The following is a 13,041-nucleotide window of genomic DNA, read 5'->3' on the forward strand; positions in this document are numbered from 1 at the left end:
GCAGCCCGGACATGGCCGGGGGGGGGAGCAGGTGACCCCCGAGGAGCGGGGGGAGAAAGGGGGGGGCTGAGATCCCCTCGGATTTACCGCTGCCCCCCCCGTGGGGACCCCCCTCCTCTCCCGCCCTGCCCCCTTTCTCCCTAGAGAGCAACGAGCAGCACCCAGGGTGACCCCCCCTCCCCCAACCCCTGAGAAGTTCCCTGTTCCCCTCCCCCCATTGTGCCCCATTTTCTCTGCCCTTCGCCAATGGCCAGTTCAGATCTCAGGTTTGGGGTGTTTCCCCCATTTTCACCTGCAGGGATTTGTCCTTGTGTGGGTGGGAAATGGTTCCCCCGAGTGATTTCTGACCTGGGCAGAGGCTGGGGGGGCCCTGAGACAGGGACACCTCTGGGCTGGGCTGGGGGGGGCCCTCTCTGCTGGCAACAGGGCGTGGGAAGGGCCAGGAAGGGGAGGGAGGAGCAGGTGTCCCCCATGGAGATGGCCCAGCCCCAGGTTTCCTAGTCCAGTTACTCCTCCCCCCATCACCTGCTAGTCACATTCCCAGACCCCGCTGCCAGCCCCTCCCCACAGCCAGCGACCTTCTGACTCCAGCCCCGCTCCTTTCCCCTGTGAAAAGACATCACCCAGGGCTCCCTCCTGGCCCTGTGAGTGTGAGGCAAGAAGAATCCGTCCCATTCTGTTGTTGATTCAATATCCCTGTATAATCCCCTCCAATTTCCCCTCTTCTCTCTTAAACTGTTGAATGGTGACATAAAATCTCCCCACATGTTGATGCTTGTCCCTTATATTGGCAAATATTCAGCTTGTGCCCCATTTTCTCCTCAGTTCTGAAATACTGATATTGAATTCTCAAAAATCTTCCCACTTTTCTCTCCAGGTGTGTGACTGAGATCAGGGCTCCTATCGTACTGAGCGTGGCTCTGTTCTGCCAGGTGCTGCAGAGACCCCAACTGAGATCTGGGCCTTGTTCTGCCAAGCACTGAAGAGACCCCAGGTGAGATCAGATGACACTGTTGTCCAGGTAAAACTGAGACCTGCACTAAAATCACGGTCCCCCTTGTGCCAGGCAGCGCATGACTGTGACCCAAACTGCTGCCTCCATTGTTCTGAGTACTTCAGAGACCTCAGCTGAGACGTGTGTCCCCGTTGGGCCTGGCATTGCACTGACCGTAACGAAGATCACACCCCAGCACTGTACTGTGCACTGCACAGACCCTGACAGAGATCCTGCCCCCACAGTTTGCCAGTTGCTGCAGGGGCCCTAAACAAAATCAGGGCTCCTGTAATGCTGGGAGCTGCAGAGTCCCCAACTGAGATCAGGCTTCCTGTTGTGCAGGGCTCTGCACAGACACTGACCAAGATCAGGGTCCCCATTCTGACAGGTGCGGAAAAGACACCAAGGGTATCTCTACACTGCCATTAAAACCCCCCACTGGCCCTTCCCAGCTGACTCAGGCTCACCAGGCTCAGGCAAAGGGGCTGTTTAATTGCAGTGTAGATGTCTGGGCTCAGGCTGGAGCCAGGCTATAGGACCTTGCGAGGTGGGAGGGTGCCAGACCTTGCGCTGCAGCCCCAGCTGGAACATGGACACCACAATTAAACAGCCCCACAGCCTGAGCCGTGTGAGCCCAAGTCAGCGGGCACAGGCCAGCCGCCGGTGTCTGACTGCAGTGTCGACATGCCCACAGGGACAGAGAGGCCTTGCCACAAAAAGCTGAAAGGCCAAATAGGCCAATGGTGGGAGGTGACTCTCCATTTTACAGATGGGGAAACTGAAGCTCAGAGAGCTGAAGTAATTTGCTCAAGTTTGCATGGAGAATTTGTGGCAAAACTGGGAACTGAACCCAGATGGTTTCAGTTCTTGCCTCTCCCCTTATGCACAAGCCCAGCGTGTGTGTTCAGCGTTGTTCTGGCCTGTATCTGCCTTGCATTGGCTTCCAAGGGATACTGTGGAATTCCCTTCACTGGAGGTTTTTAAGACCAGGTTAGAGATACACCAGTCTGGGAATGTCTAGGGATACTTGGTTCTACCTCAGCACAGGAGGCTGGAGTAGATGACCTCTCAAGATCCCTTCCAGGCCTGCATTGAAATAATTCTCTTTTGTGCTGTGTCCTGTTCTACGCTGAGCTGTTTTGCATGTTGCATTTTGGAACTGTGATTGCACCATGTTGTGTTGCATAGTTTTATGGTGCGTTGTTTTGCCTCAGCTTGTTTGGTGTCTATGTTGTGTTGGTTTGAGTTGAGCTATTTTGCATTGTGTACTTTTGTCCTAAGGTGTGTTAGTTTCCATCGTGTTGCTTTCTTCTCCTTAGTATTATGTCATTTTATGCTGTGCAATGTAGTTTTTTGTTTTGTTGTTTTTTGAATGGCTTGACATCATGTTGTTGTGCGGTTTTTCTCTGTATGTTCTTTTATACATATATATCGCATAGCATCCTTGAAATGTAGGGCTAGATAGGACCTCAAGATGTCATCAAGTCCAGCTGTCTCTGCTGAGGCAGGGCCAAGTATATGTTGATTATCTGTGACAGAGGTTTGTCCTACCTGTTCTTAAAAACTTGCAGGAAAAGAGACTCCACAGCTCCCCTTGTAAGACTATTCCAGAGCTGAAGTACCTCAGCTCTGGTGACACGCACACAGATTTTAGTGGTGAGCAGCTGTGGAGAGAGAGGAGACCCCAGTGAGTGGGCAATTGCGTAAAGAGACTAAAGTTGGGAGGAGAAACATTGATGTGTGCAAGGTCTGTGACAGAGCTAAAACTAGATCCCAGTTCTAGTGCCACCGTCCTGCTGTTCTGGGCACTGAAGGTCTCTGCCATACTGATGTTTTAGGCACTGGTGCAAACCCTTAGTACGGACAGACTTTACACTAGTGCACTCTGGCACTGGTGCACCATATCCCTGTTTGAAGGTTTAAAGTGGTGGGAGTGGAGGGCAGTGACCTCACAGAGGCCTGGGGCTGGCTGACCAGTGCAGCTGGTAAGGGAGGGGCAGCAGTGAGTGCTGGAGGTATGAGCCAGGAGCACAGCCCCACAGGACTGGACACTGACTTCTCCTGACTCATGACACACACACCCAGCTGTGTGCAGGGACCGCAGCTGAGCTGCCCTGCCAAGACAGCCTGTGCATCCGTGGACAAACCATCTCTTCCTGCAGCCTAATACAATGGGGTGTGGGGACCATTCCAAGCTGCGGGTGATGTGGCTCTGGCGTTAACGGGGTATGTTCCTGGCTCTGTCCCTGACCTGCTTGGTGACCTTGGGGAAGTCACAGCCCCTCTCTGTTTTCCTCCTACCCATTGTCTCTTTGGATTATGATCTCTTTGGGGCATGGACTGTCCCTCTCTGTCTGTGCAGTGCCCGGCAGAATGGGGGTGCTGATCTCAGTCAGGTTCTCTGCCATGTGCTGCACGATGGGGCCCTGATCTCCATCAGTGTCTGTGCAACACAAAGCACAGTTTATAGACTCAGAGACATTAAGGGCAGAAGGTAGAGGTGTATTTCAGATGAGGTCTCATCAGTGCCTTTTATAACAGTACTAACCCTTTCATGTGTCTGCTGGAAATACCTCACCTGATGTATCCTAGGACTGCATTAACCTATTTCATGACTGCATCACATTGGCAGCTCATAATTATCCTTTGATCAACCAGTCTCCTCTGTCACTTCCAATTGACAAATCCCCAGCTTATTGCAAAATTATACACTTGGGGACTAACAACTAGAATTTGTGCACTATTCATTTTCATCCCATTTCTATTACTCCAGCTTTCAAGAACATGCAGATTTTCTTGTATGATTTTCCTGTCCTCCTCCATATTGGCAATCCCTCTCGGCTTTGTGTCCCAGTCCCACTTCTTGTGCCAAGATCACTAATAAAAGTGTTGAGTAAAATTGGTCCCAAGGCTGATCTGAGGAACTCCACTAGTAACTCCCTCCAGCCTGACAATTCACCATTCAATATGATCCCCTTGTAGACTCCCCTTTAACCAATTCTTTATTGACCTTTCGGTTCTCATATTGATCCCCATTTTCTCCAATTTAACAAATAGTTTCCCATGTGGAACTGTATCAAGAACCTCACTCACGTCCAGATCAGGGTTCTGTGGCACAGTCCACCTTTTGTAACACCATGTTTTATTCATTTATAGTGCTGAAGGCTGGGAGTTAGCAATAGGCTGAGAATGGCCATGTGGAGGTAGGGGAGGGGATGGCAGACAGTGGGGAGGTGGGGGAGATGCGGCATTGGAGGTGTATCTGGGAATGTGTTCTGTAGGAGTCCATGTCTCTGCTCCCTGTGGCTGTGGTGCATTCCGTACCCAAGCAGCACGTCAGCAGAGCAGATGCTTACACTGTAGCTCTGTCTGTAACACGCAGCGTTCACTGCCAGACGGGCTGGGCAATTTTTCAGAGATCCAGCTTAATATGCCTGGCTGGGGTGGGTTCAGTTGGACGGAGGTCTGGGGCTCTGATAGTTTGCTATGTTCCTTTTTGCATAGTCGGTTCTTTCCATTTGTTGTTTTACCCCCACCTATGCCCGATGCCGCTCTCTTCTTAACTTGCTTCAGTGATTTCACTTCCAGTTTTTAAATAGGATCTTAGAATTGCAATGCTGAATGAAAGATAAACAAACAGAACCATTTGAATGTTGGTCCATAGCTGGTAGAACTGTACCTAGTGACGGTCGGGTGTAATGACTGGGTTCCCTTTAGCATTTTCTGGCGGGGCGAATAAAGCAATGTCAAAGAGCCAAATGTGCGCTTTTAGGGTGAAAGTGTTTGCTCTCTAAGGAACATGTCACCGGCCAGGGCTTGCAGTCGTTCAGGAGAGGTGCGCTGGGTTGTATTTAGGAATCTCAAAATAAAAGGTTAAGACGGTTGGTTCGCAATATCCATTGAAATCTTGCAAACAATTATACAAAAGGACCCTACTGCTGTTAAAAGAACATTGTATTAATACTAATTCAAAACTGCCATTAAAATAAGGAGAGAAACGCATGAGAAAGGAACTAACACCTACGTACCATTTCTTAATGCCTAAAATTTTGACACTCCTCACACCATCTTTTTTTAAAAGTGATGCCCAGCACAGTCAAGTTAATGAATGAAAGCACACCCATTATTCACTGCTTCGTGTTGCATGAGCATCTGATTAAACACCTAATTAAAACTGTACCACTGTAAGTGGAAATGCATCAACCCAGCTTAGCTCCAAGGTGTTTAGATGGGAATGAAAAGTTTCTAAATTAAATACATGGCAGAATGGTTAATGGGGAAAATACACTGAAATGCCTCTACCCAGTCCTGTTGACTTCTTCTAAACCCTCTATGAGTTCTGACCTCTTGGTCAACTTGGCTCCCAATCTCAAATCAGCTGTGCCCTCTCCCAGCCTAACCCATTTTTACTGATATTCTTCATCCTCCTCATCCAGGCAGGGGATTGATGCAGCAGCCCCTAAGGTACCTGCGTTAATCACAGTCTCTCAAACTGGGGCTATTTAGATTTCAAGGAACGATTTATCCGAGTTACTGACTCTGGGAGGTGGGAGAGAGGAGAGGCTGAGAGGGCGTTTGTTCTTAGGGCCATGTTCAACCCTGGTAGGCTCCATGTTACCTCGTCCTCCACCCGCCTCCATGTGTCTCTGCTCATATGTCAGTGTGTCACCTTCTGATCATAATGCCACTGGCCTCAGGAGAGAACCCAGACAAGAGCTACATCACAAGAGGGTTATGGTACTGAGAGAAAAATACATCACAGGGAGGGAGTAATTATCCTGAAATGAAACATTCCAGTCTAGGAAGTGAAAGAATTCAAGTACTTCATTACTTAAAATTATGTTTGAAATGATTAGATTTTTATGAATAAATTGCAGCAAATGCTGATTTCACTGTACACAGACACACATGAAAAAATATTTGTATAAGTAATATACAGAAATGCTTCTGGAAAAAGTGGAGTTTGATTTAAGGATATTTACACTGTATATTTTGGGTGTGACATTGACAATTCCTCTTTGAAGAGTTATATGATTTGGCTTTTGGAATCTCAGCGGTTACTATAATTAAATAATTGTTGTCAGAGGACTCCCATAACTTCCCACAACTCTGAACATTGAAATTGTAAACATTGAAAAAAGGGCTTAAAAATAAATATCACTATCTGTTGAAATTAAAAGAAAGAAATAGACAAAATGAATTTTGTCAAACCCATTTAACCGCAATTGCAATATGTTAGGGGATGGAAATTCACAGCTAAGGGACCCAACCTTAATTCTGCCCTGTAGTGATGCCAGGTAATCACCGTAGGGCTATGAATTAGGCATTTTAGTGTATAAAGTTCCAGGTTACAAATGGGTATGATCTAAAGACACATGAGATCTTTTCCTCAGGATATCACCGTAACTGGGTTGATTCTCTTGTTGGTAATTCCCAGAAATGAACAGATTATTAACGTTTTGTCAGTTATGAAGTGGCCATTTCAGATTTCTGGGGAGGGTCTGTTATTTTGCACTAGGGGCAAGGTCCTTGGAGAGATGGAACCTTGGTTTCATTTTAACTTCTCCATGCTCAGCAGCTTCTGGAATTTGGTTCAAAGTATTTACATGTTTCCCTGCCCTGGTGTTAAAAGTGCTGCTTTAGAAAGTGGGGAAGGGCAGGAACTGGCTGCAGGATCAGTAGCTGAGTCCTTTAGATATTTATAGCTCATCGGAAGGAGGATGGGGATTGGTGGGAGTCTGGGGATTTAATAATAAACACAGAAATGTCATTGTTCTTAGTGAATTTTCATCTTCTAATTCCCATAACCCACTAATTATCCCTGGCTGCCCCCGGCCATCTGGGGAGGGAGAACTAGTAAACTCCTGTGGCCAGTGTGGAACCTAAGGCCCAAGGATCTTTCCGTGGCTGACTCAAAGTCACCCAGAGTGAAATTCACTTCACTGGATAAATCCCTAGTTGCTGAGCTCTGCAGAGGGGTGGGGAGGTGAATTCCATCCCCCATTCTTGAGCATGGACCCTCCCCTCCAGTTCTCACCCTGATCTCAGACAGTTCCCCAATCTTCCCCTGCAGTGATGGACCCACTTGATGCTGCCAGAGCCATGTGCCATGGGATCTTGAGAGGACAGAGACCCAGCTCCAGAACTGCTCCCTTTGCCCACAGCCCCCAAGCTGTGCTAGAGTTGCCCTGACTTTCCAATCTGCAGATGGGTCCAGCTGTACCCAGCCTGTGCACCCGCCACACACAAACTGTCACAACAAACATGCCAGGATTGGGAAGGACCATCTGGGGCTGGCTGCAGTCTCCCTTTGCTGCTGTGAGGGGAATGGGGTGGTCCCTCATATAGGATCCAAACATACCCAGGGGTAGAAGGGAAATGTAGTTTCTTCCAGGAGTTTGAAATGTTTGGTTTAGGGTCCTGAGCTCTGTCTTCCTGTTTGTCTCCTTTGCCACTTTCAGATCTCTTGGAGAGACAAGGTGGGTGAGGTAATTTTTTTAGAACTAATTAAAAATACCTATTTGCTATCATGGGACCAACATGGGTACAACAACTTTCCCCTTTGTACTCCTTCCCCATCTCACCTCCCCCTCAGCTGAGACTGTCCCATGTGATAGGAAAATAAGGGTTCAGTCCTGTAACTGGATTGGGTCTTGCCAGCACTAACAGGAGTGAAAGCCTGTGTGCATTAATGACAGCAGCAGCTCTGGGACTCGACCCATAGGGAGAAGAGACGGGAGTGAGCAGGTTATGTTTGTGTCAGGTGTGAGTTACTCATGTGGGAATTCTGCACCACTGCGTATGCACAGAATTCACGTCCAGCGCAGAATTTCTTTTTTTTTGGCATGAAGAAGATACGTTCTGCCTGAGAAGTGCTACAGTTCTGCCTTTCACCCACCAGAGGCCCCTGTAGCACCAGAACAAGCAGCATTCAGCTGGGTTCATCTTGGTGGTGATTTGTTGCCCCGAGCTCTACCCCAAATGGGAAGAGAGTTAGTGGGTGGAACTTGGGAGAGTCCTGAGACACGGCTGCCTCTGGGGGTGGGGACAGGGTGGTCATTCTCTACTCACAAGAGGATGTGGAAAGGGCACAGGAGGAGCAAGTGTCCCCTATGGAGACTGCCCAGCCCCCGGTTATCCAGTCCCAGATGCTTCTTCCCCCACCATACCCCAAACCTCTTCACGCCTCCAACCATCAGTTGCCAGTTTTCCCTCGCTGCTAGCCCTTCCTGACTGGCAGAGACCCTCTAAGCCAGTAGTGTGTCAGAGCTCAACCTTCTGGCTGAGTCCTCTGAGCACTTTCTTCCTCTCTCGGGGTGACATGCCTCAGGCGCCCCACTAATCTACATGGCTTAGGTTTTGGCTTCAGCCCCGGGTGGTGGGGCTCAGGCCCTGGACTTCAACCCCATGCGCTGGGACTTAAGCTTTCTCCCCTGGGCCTCAGTGAGTCTAATACTGGTCTTGCTTGGCGCCCGCCCTGAAACCTGCTAGTGGCCCCTAGCGGGCCCAGGACCCCTAGTTGAGAACTGTTGCCTTAGCCCACGAATCACAGCAATGTTCAGGTTACTGCCAGTCATAGAATCATAGAGTATCAGGGCTGGAAGGAACCTCAGGAGGTATCTAGTCCAACCACGCGCTCAAAGCAGGACCAATCCTCAACTAAATCATCCCAGCCAGGGCTTTGTCACGCCTGACCTTGTCCCAAAGGACCAGTCTCTTACTGAGATCAGTTGAATCTTAGATCTCACAGCAAAGACAATACTTGTAGCCAGTCCTGTAATAACCTGTATTAAGACTTATTTAAAAGGAAACGAGAGTTGTTTACAAAGTTAAAACAGGTAATCCTATAGATGGAGACAAGTTACAGTCTTAAATTTCAAAAGGTAATAGAAGCCTCTATAATAAGCAAGCCCTATATCTTCCTTAGCACTAAACCAGGCTAATCAGCTTGGGATCTCTTGCTTATGCCTAGAATCTTTGCCCCCCAGAGTCCAAGCAACATACAGATAATCAGTTCCTTCTGTATGGGTTTTTTTATCCCCTTCCTGCCATGTGCTGTGAGCTGCAAACTGAGCTAACGGGAAGTCAAGAGCACAACAACAGTCTTTTGTCGTCTTTAACATCCCATAATAGTCTCTCTGGTGTTGATGGACCTTTCCTGCCAGGCAGGATGTAATGCATTCGGTTGCCAGTCAGCACTTCACCTAGGTAAAGTCTCTCTCCTGTCTGGTAATTTACAGAGCCACAGAGGCTCACAATGCAACTAGTCAGATATTAACCCAGGCAGCAACTCACAAGCATTCAATAAAGTGTAAACACATTCTTATAATCCTAGTCCCTAATACTAACACAGGTGAGTCAGACTGATTCCAGCTATGTTTTTGTCCCTGTTCAATGAAGACATGGGGGCTTTTGCAAGAACTAACTCCTCATCTGCCAGTGTCACAGGCAGGATGGGCAGGGATGGTGTCTCTAGCCTCTGTTTGCCAGAAGCGGGGAATGGGTGACGGGGTGGATCATTTGATGATTACCTGTTCTGTTCATTCCCTCTGAAGCACCTGGCATTGGCCACTGAGCTAGATGGACCATTGGTCTGATGCAGTGGGCAGCTCTGACGTTCTCATGTTCACAGTCTCTGTCAGGAGTATCTATTCATTTGGACTCACTGGGGGGCCACAGAAAGAAACAAGATATGCTGAAGCAAGAAGGCCCAGTCTCAGAGCCCCAGGGCTCACGCTTCCCAAAAGCTAAAACTAGGCCCAGCCCATGAAAGGGGCACTGCCAGGAGAGACTGTATAAAGGCTGGAGCATCAAACAGCTTTGTAAACCTGAGAGAGCTGCCTTGGGAACAGTGACAGGGAGAATTCCCCAGAGTGATTCCTTTGATTCTGCTCTTCTCTGGCCTTTGGTTCATAGAATTATAGAACTGGAAGGGACCTCGAGAGGTCATCTAGGCCAGTCCCCTGTGCTCAAGGCAGGACTCAATATTATCTAGACAATCCCTGACAGGTGTTTGTCCAGCCTGCTCTTAAATATCCCCAGTGATGGAGATTCCACAACCTCCCTAGACAATTTATTCCAGTGCTTAACCACTCTGACAGTTAGGAAGTTTTTTTCCTAATCTCTATCCTAAACTGCCCTTGCTGTAATTGAAATCCATTGCTTCTTGTCCTATCCTCAGCGATTAAGAAGAACAATTTTTCTCTGGCATCCTTGTAACAACCTGTTATGTACTTGAAAACTGTGATCATGTCCCCTCTGAGTCTTCTCCAGACTAAACAAACCCAGTTTTTTCAATCTTCCCTCATTGGCCATGTTTTCTAGACCTTGATTCATTTTTGTTACTCTTCTCTGGACTTTCTCCATTTTGTCCACATCTTTCCTGAAATGTGGCCCCCAGAACTGGAAACACTACTCCAGTTGAGACCTAATCAGTGCGGAGTAGAACGGCAGAATTACTTCTCGTATCTTGTTTACAATACTCCTGCTAATACATCCCCAATTGATACTTACTGTTGCAAAAAAAGCATAACTCTGTTGACTCAGATTCTGCTTCTGATCCACTATTACCCCCAGATCTGTTTCCACAGCACTCCTTCCTTGGCAGTTATTTCCCATTTTGTATGATTGTTCCTTCCTAAGCGCTGTACTTTGCATTTGTCGTTACTGAATTTCATCCTATTTACTTCAGACCATTTCTCCAGTTTGTCCAGATGATTTTGAATTTCAGTTCTATCCTCCAAAGTCCTTGCAACCCCTCCCAGCTTGGTATCGCCCGCAAACTTGAGAAGTGTAACAGAGAGACTCTGCTGCTGGGAGGGTTTCACTATGGGTCAGAGGGTTACATCCTGGTAGGAGGAGGCTAGATCTGTTCTGGAATAAGGTCACTCTGTGCTTCCCACTGTGGCAGAACCTAGAATGTCCATTAGCAGGGAAAATCCTGGGGGGAATCGACATGTGGAAAGGACAGAAACCCTGTGTGAATGCTCTCACATTGCCCTTCTCACCCTGGCAGACTACAGAATAACGTCCACGTTTTGCTCCAGATGATCCCATCCTCCCAGGGGGAAGGCAATGGCTGCAATGGAGCTGGCTCAGGTAAGGGATTCTCAGGGAGCTGGTGGTGGGTTCTGCTTGGAGGGAGAGAAGCAGTAAATGTATGGGAGGGTGGGATGTATGGGAGGGTGGGAGCCAGTGATGAGCTACCAAAATATTAACAACAGGTTCCTTCCTCCTCACCTCACGAGGGGCTCATGCCCCCCCCGGGGGTCATGCCCCATCCAACCCCCCATGTTCCTTGACACACACTCTGGGTACCCCTGTCACATCCCCCCCTTCCCTGTCCCCTGACTGCCCCCTGCCGCCCCATCAAACCCCTCCTCTCATTCTTGATGCCCCCTCAGAACCTCTGCCTCATCCAACCACCCCTTCTCTCTGTCCCTGACTGCCCCCCACCAACTCATCCAACCCCTGCTCCTTCCTGACTGCCCCCTGGGACCCATGCCCCCTTCAATTTCCTTGTTCCCTGCCCTCTGACTGCCCTGACCCCTATCCACGCGCCCACAACCCACCAAACACTCCCTCCCTGCCCCCTTACCACACTGCCTGGGGCCAGGACTGGGACCGCGACTGGCGCCACAGGATCCAACTCCCCGAGCCGGGCTGGAGCTGCTCGGCCGGGACCGGTGCTGCGGGGCCGGAGCTGGGCCGGGTCGGAGCCACTCGGCCAGGACCAACCCGAACCAGGGGTGCTTAGACGGGACCCGGCTGGGGCGCTCAACTGGGGCCAGGGGAACCGCTCTGGTGGAGCCAGACTGAGCCACACGCGCCGTTCCCCCACACCCCCGGCCTGGGTTACCTGCCTGCTGCTTCTTTCAGGCTTCCCGCGAACATTCGCGGGAAGCAGGGGATGGGGAGGAGAAGGAGGGTGGAGCATTCAGAGGATGGGGGGTGTGAGCTGGGGCTGGGGGCTGGGTGGACAACTGCCTGAGCCTTTGTTAAATTTAAAAGCTTTTTTAGAACCAGTTGTCCTGGAACAACCTGTTCTAAAAAGGCTTCTAAATTTAACAACATGCTCATGCGAACCGGCTGGAGCTCACCACTGGTGGGATCTGCTAGAGGTGGTGGGAGGCAGGAAATATCTTGGGTGGAGAAAGAGAGGGGACAGGATGTGACAAAACTGCTGAGACTTGTGTACTTTAGGCTGTGATGGGTTGTCACCCCGGGGTGCAGTCTGGGGTGCTTCTGGGAACCGCTGTGCCCTCTAACCCTCAAGCTGGGCTGGCCCTTCTCATACTGCTTTGCTGGAGATTCAGCCTGCCTCTCCAGGGCCTGTTATCACCCAACACGACAGCAGGTGGCGCCATGCAGCCAACTAAGCTACCTGAATGCGTTACCTAAGCCACTCAAGGAGAGAGAGAAGACAACAGCCAATTTCCCAGCGATAAGTGTTAGCAAACTGATCAAAGCAGATTACCTAGCAAATAACCGAAAACTCAAACCAAGCCTAACATACTATCTGGATAGAATTTGAATTAGCAATTTCTCACCCTGACTGATGATACAAGTTGCCATACCAAGCTAGAAATCCCTTTACCCTGGAACCAGCACTTCCCCCAGTTCAGTGTTCATTCCTCAGGTGTTTCCCGGAGTTCTCTTGTGCAGGGAATGAGGCCAAGAGCTGATGTCACACTCCATCTTATGTAGCTTTTCCATATGGCAGGAACCCTTTGTTCTAACCTCAGTTCCCAGTCCGGTTTGTGGAAAAATACAGGTACCAAAATGAAGTTCATTGTCATGTGGTCTGGTCACATGCCCTGCTGAGTCACAGTAGCCATGACTCCTAGGCTGGCTGAACCGTTCACAGGAGGGCTAAGCTCTTCCACAGTCCATTATCTTTGTTGAAGAGCCATGAACACTGTCTGGCTTCTTCATTGTTGTACCTGAAAGGCTCGTTGTGGCTGTTAACCCAGAGTGAGCACATTTGAAAGATAGATACAGAGTCAATATCCATAACACAGGTAAGATAATCATATTCAGCAAATCAT

The 13,041-nt window shown here is 49.2% G+C and overlaps 2 protein-coding genes across 2 annotated transcripts in view; one reads left to right on the top strand and one right to left on the bottom strand.

Moving 5' to 3' along the window:
• LOC115643744 (zinc finger protein 271-like) overlaps nucleotides 1–5,634 on the bottom strand; it is a 38,304-nt gene extending 32,670 nt beyond the window's left edge. Inside the window, exons 1-2 of the mRNA XM_030547738.1 lie at nucleotides 5,613–5,634; nucleotides 3,296–3,437 (exon numbers count right to left, since the gene is read on the bottom strand). Of these exons, the coding sequence (XP_030403598.1) occupies nucleotides 3,296–3,437; nucleotides 5,613–5,634 (164 nt within the window). The remainder of the gene's footprint in view (nucleotides 1–3,295; nucleotides 3,438–5,612) is intronic.
• LOC115643738 (zinc finger protein 660-like) overlaps nucleotides 1–13,041 on the top strand; it is a 579,185-nt gene that overhangs the window by 244,181 nt on the left and 321,963 nt on the right. The gene's annotated exons all lie outside the window — the stretch shown is intronic.

The sequence above is a fragment of the Gopherus evgoodei genome, unplaced genomic scaffold (genome assembly GCF_007399415.2).
Source record: "Gopherus evgoodei ecotype Sinaloan lineage unplaced genomic scaffold, rGopEvg1_v1.p scaffold_69_arrow_ctg1, whole genome shotgun sequence".
Lineage (NCBI taxonomy): Eukaryota > Metazoa > Chordata > Testudines > Testudinidae > Gopherus > Gopherus evgoodei.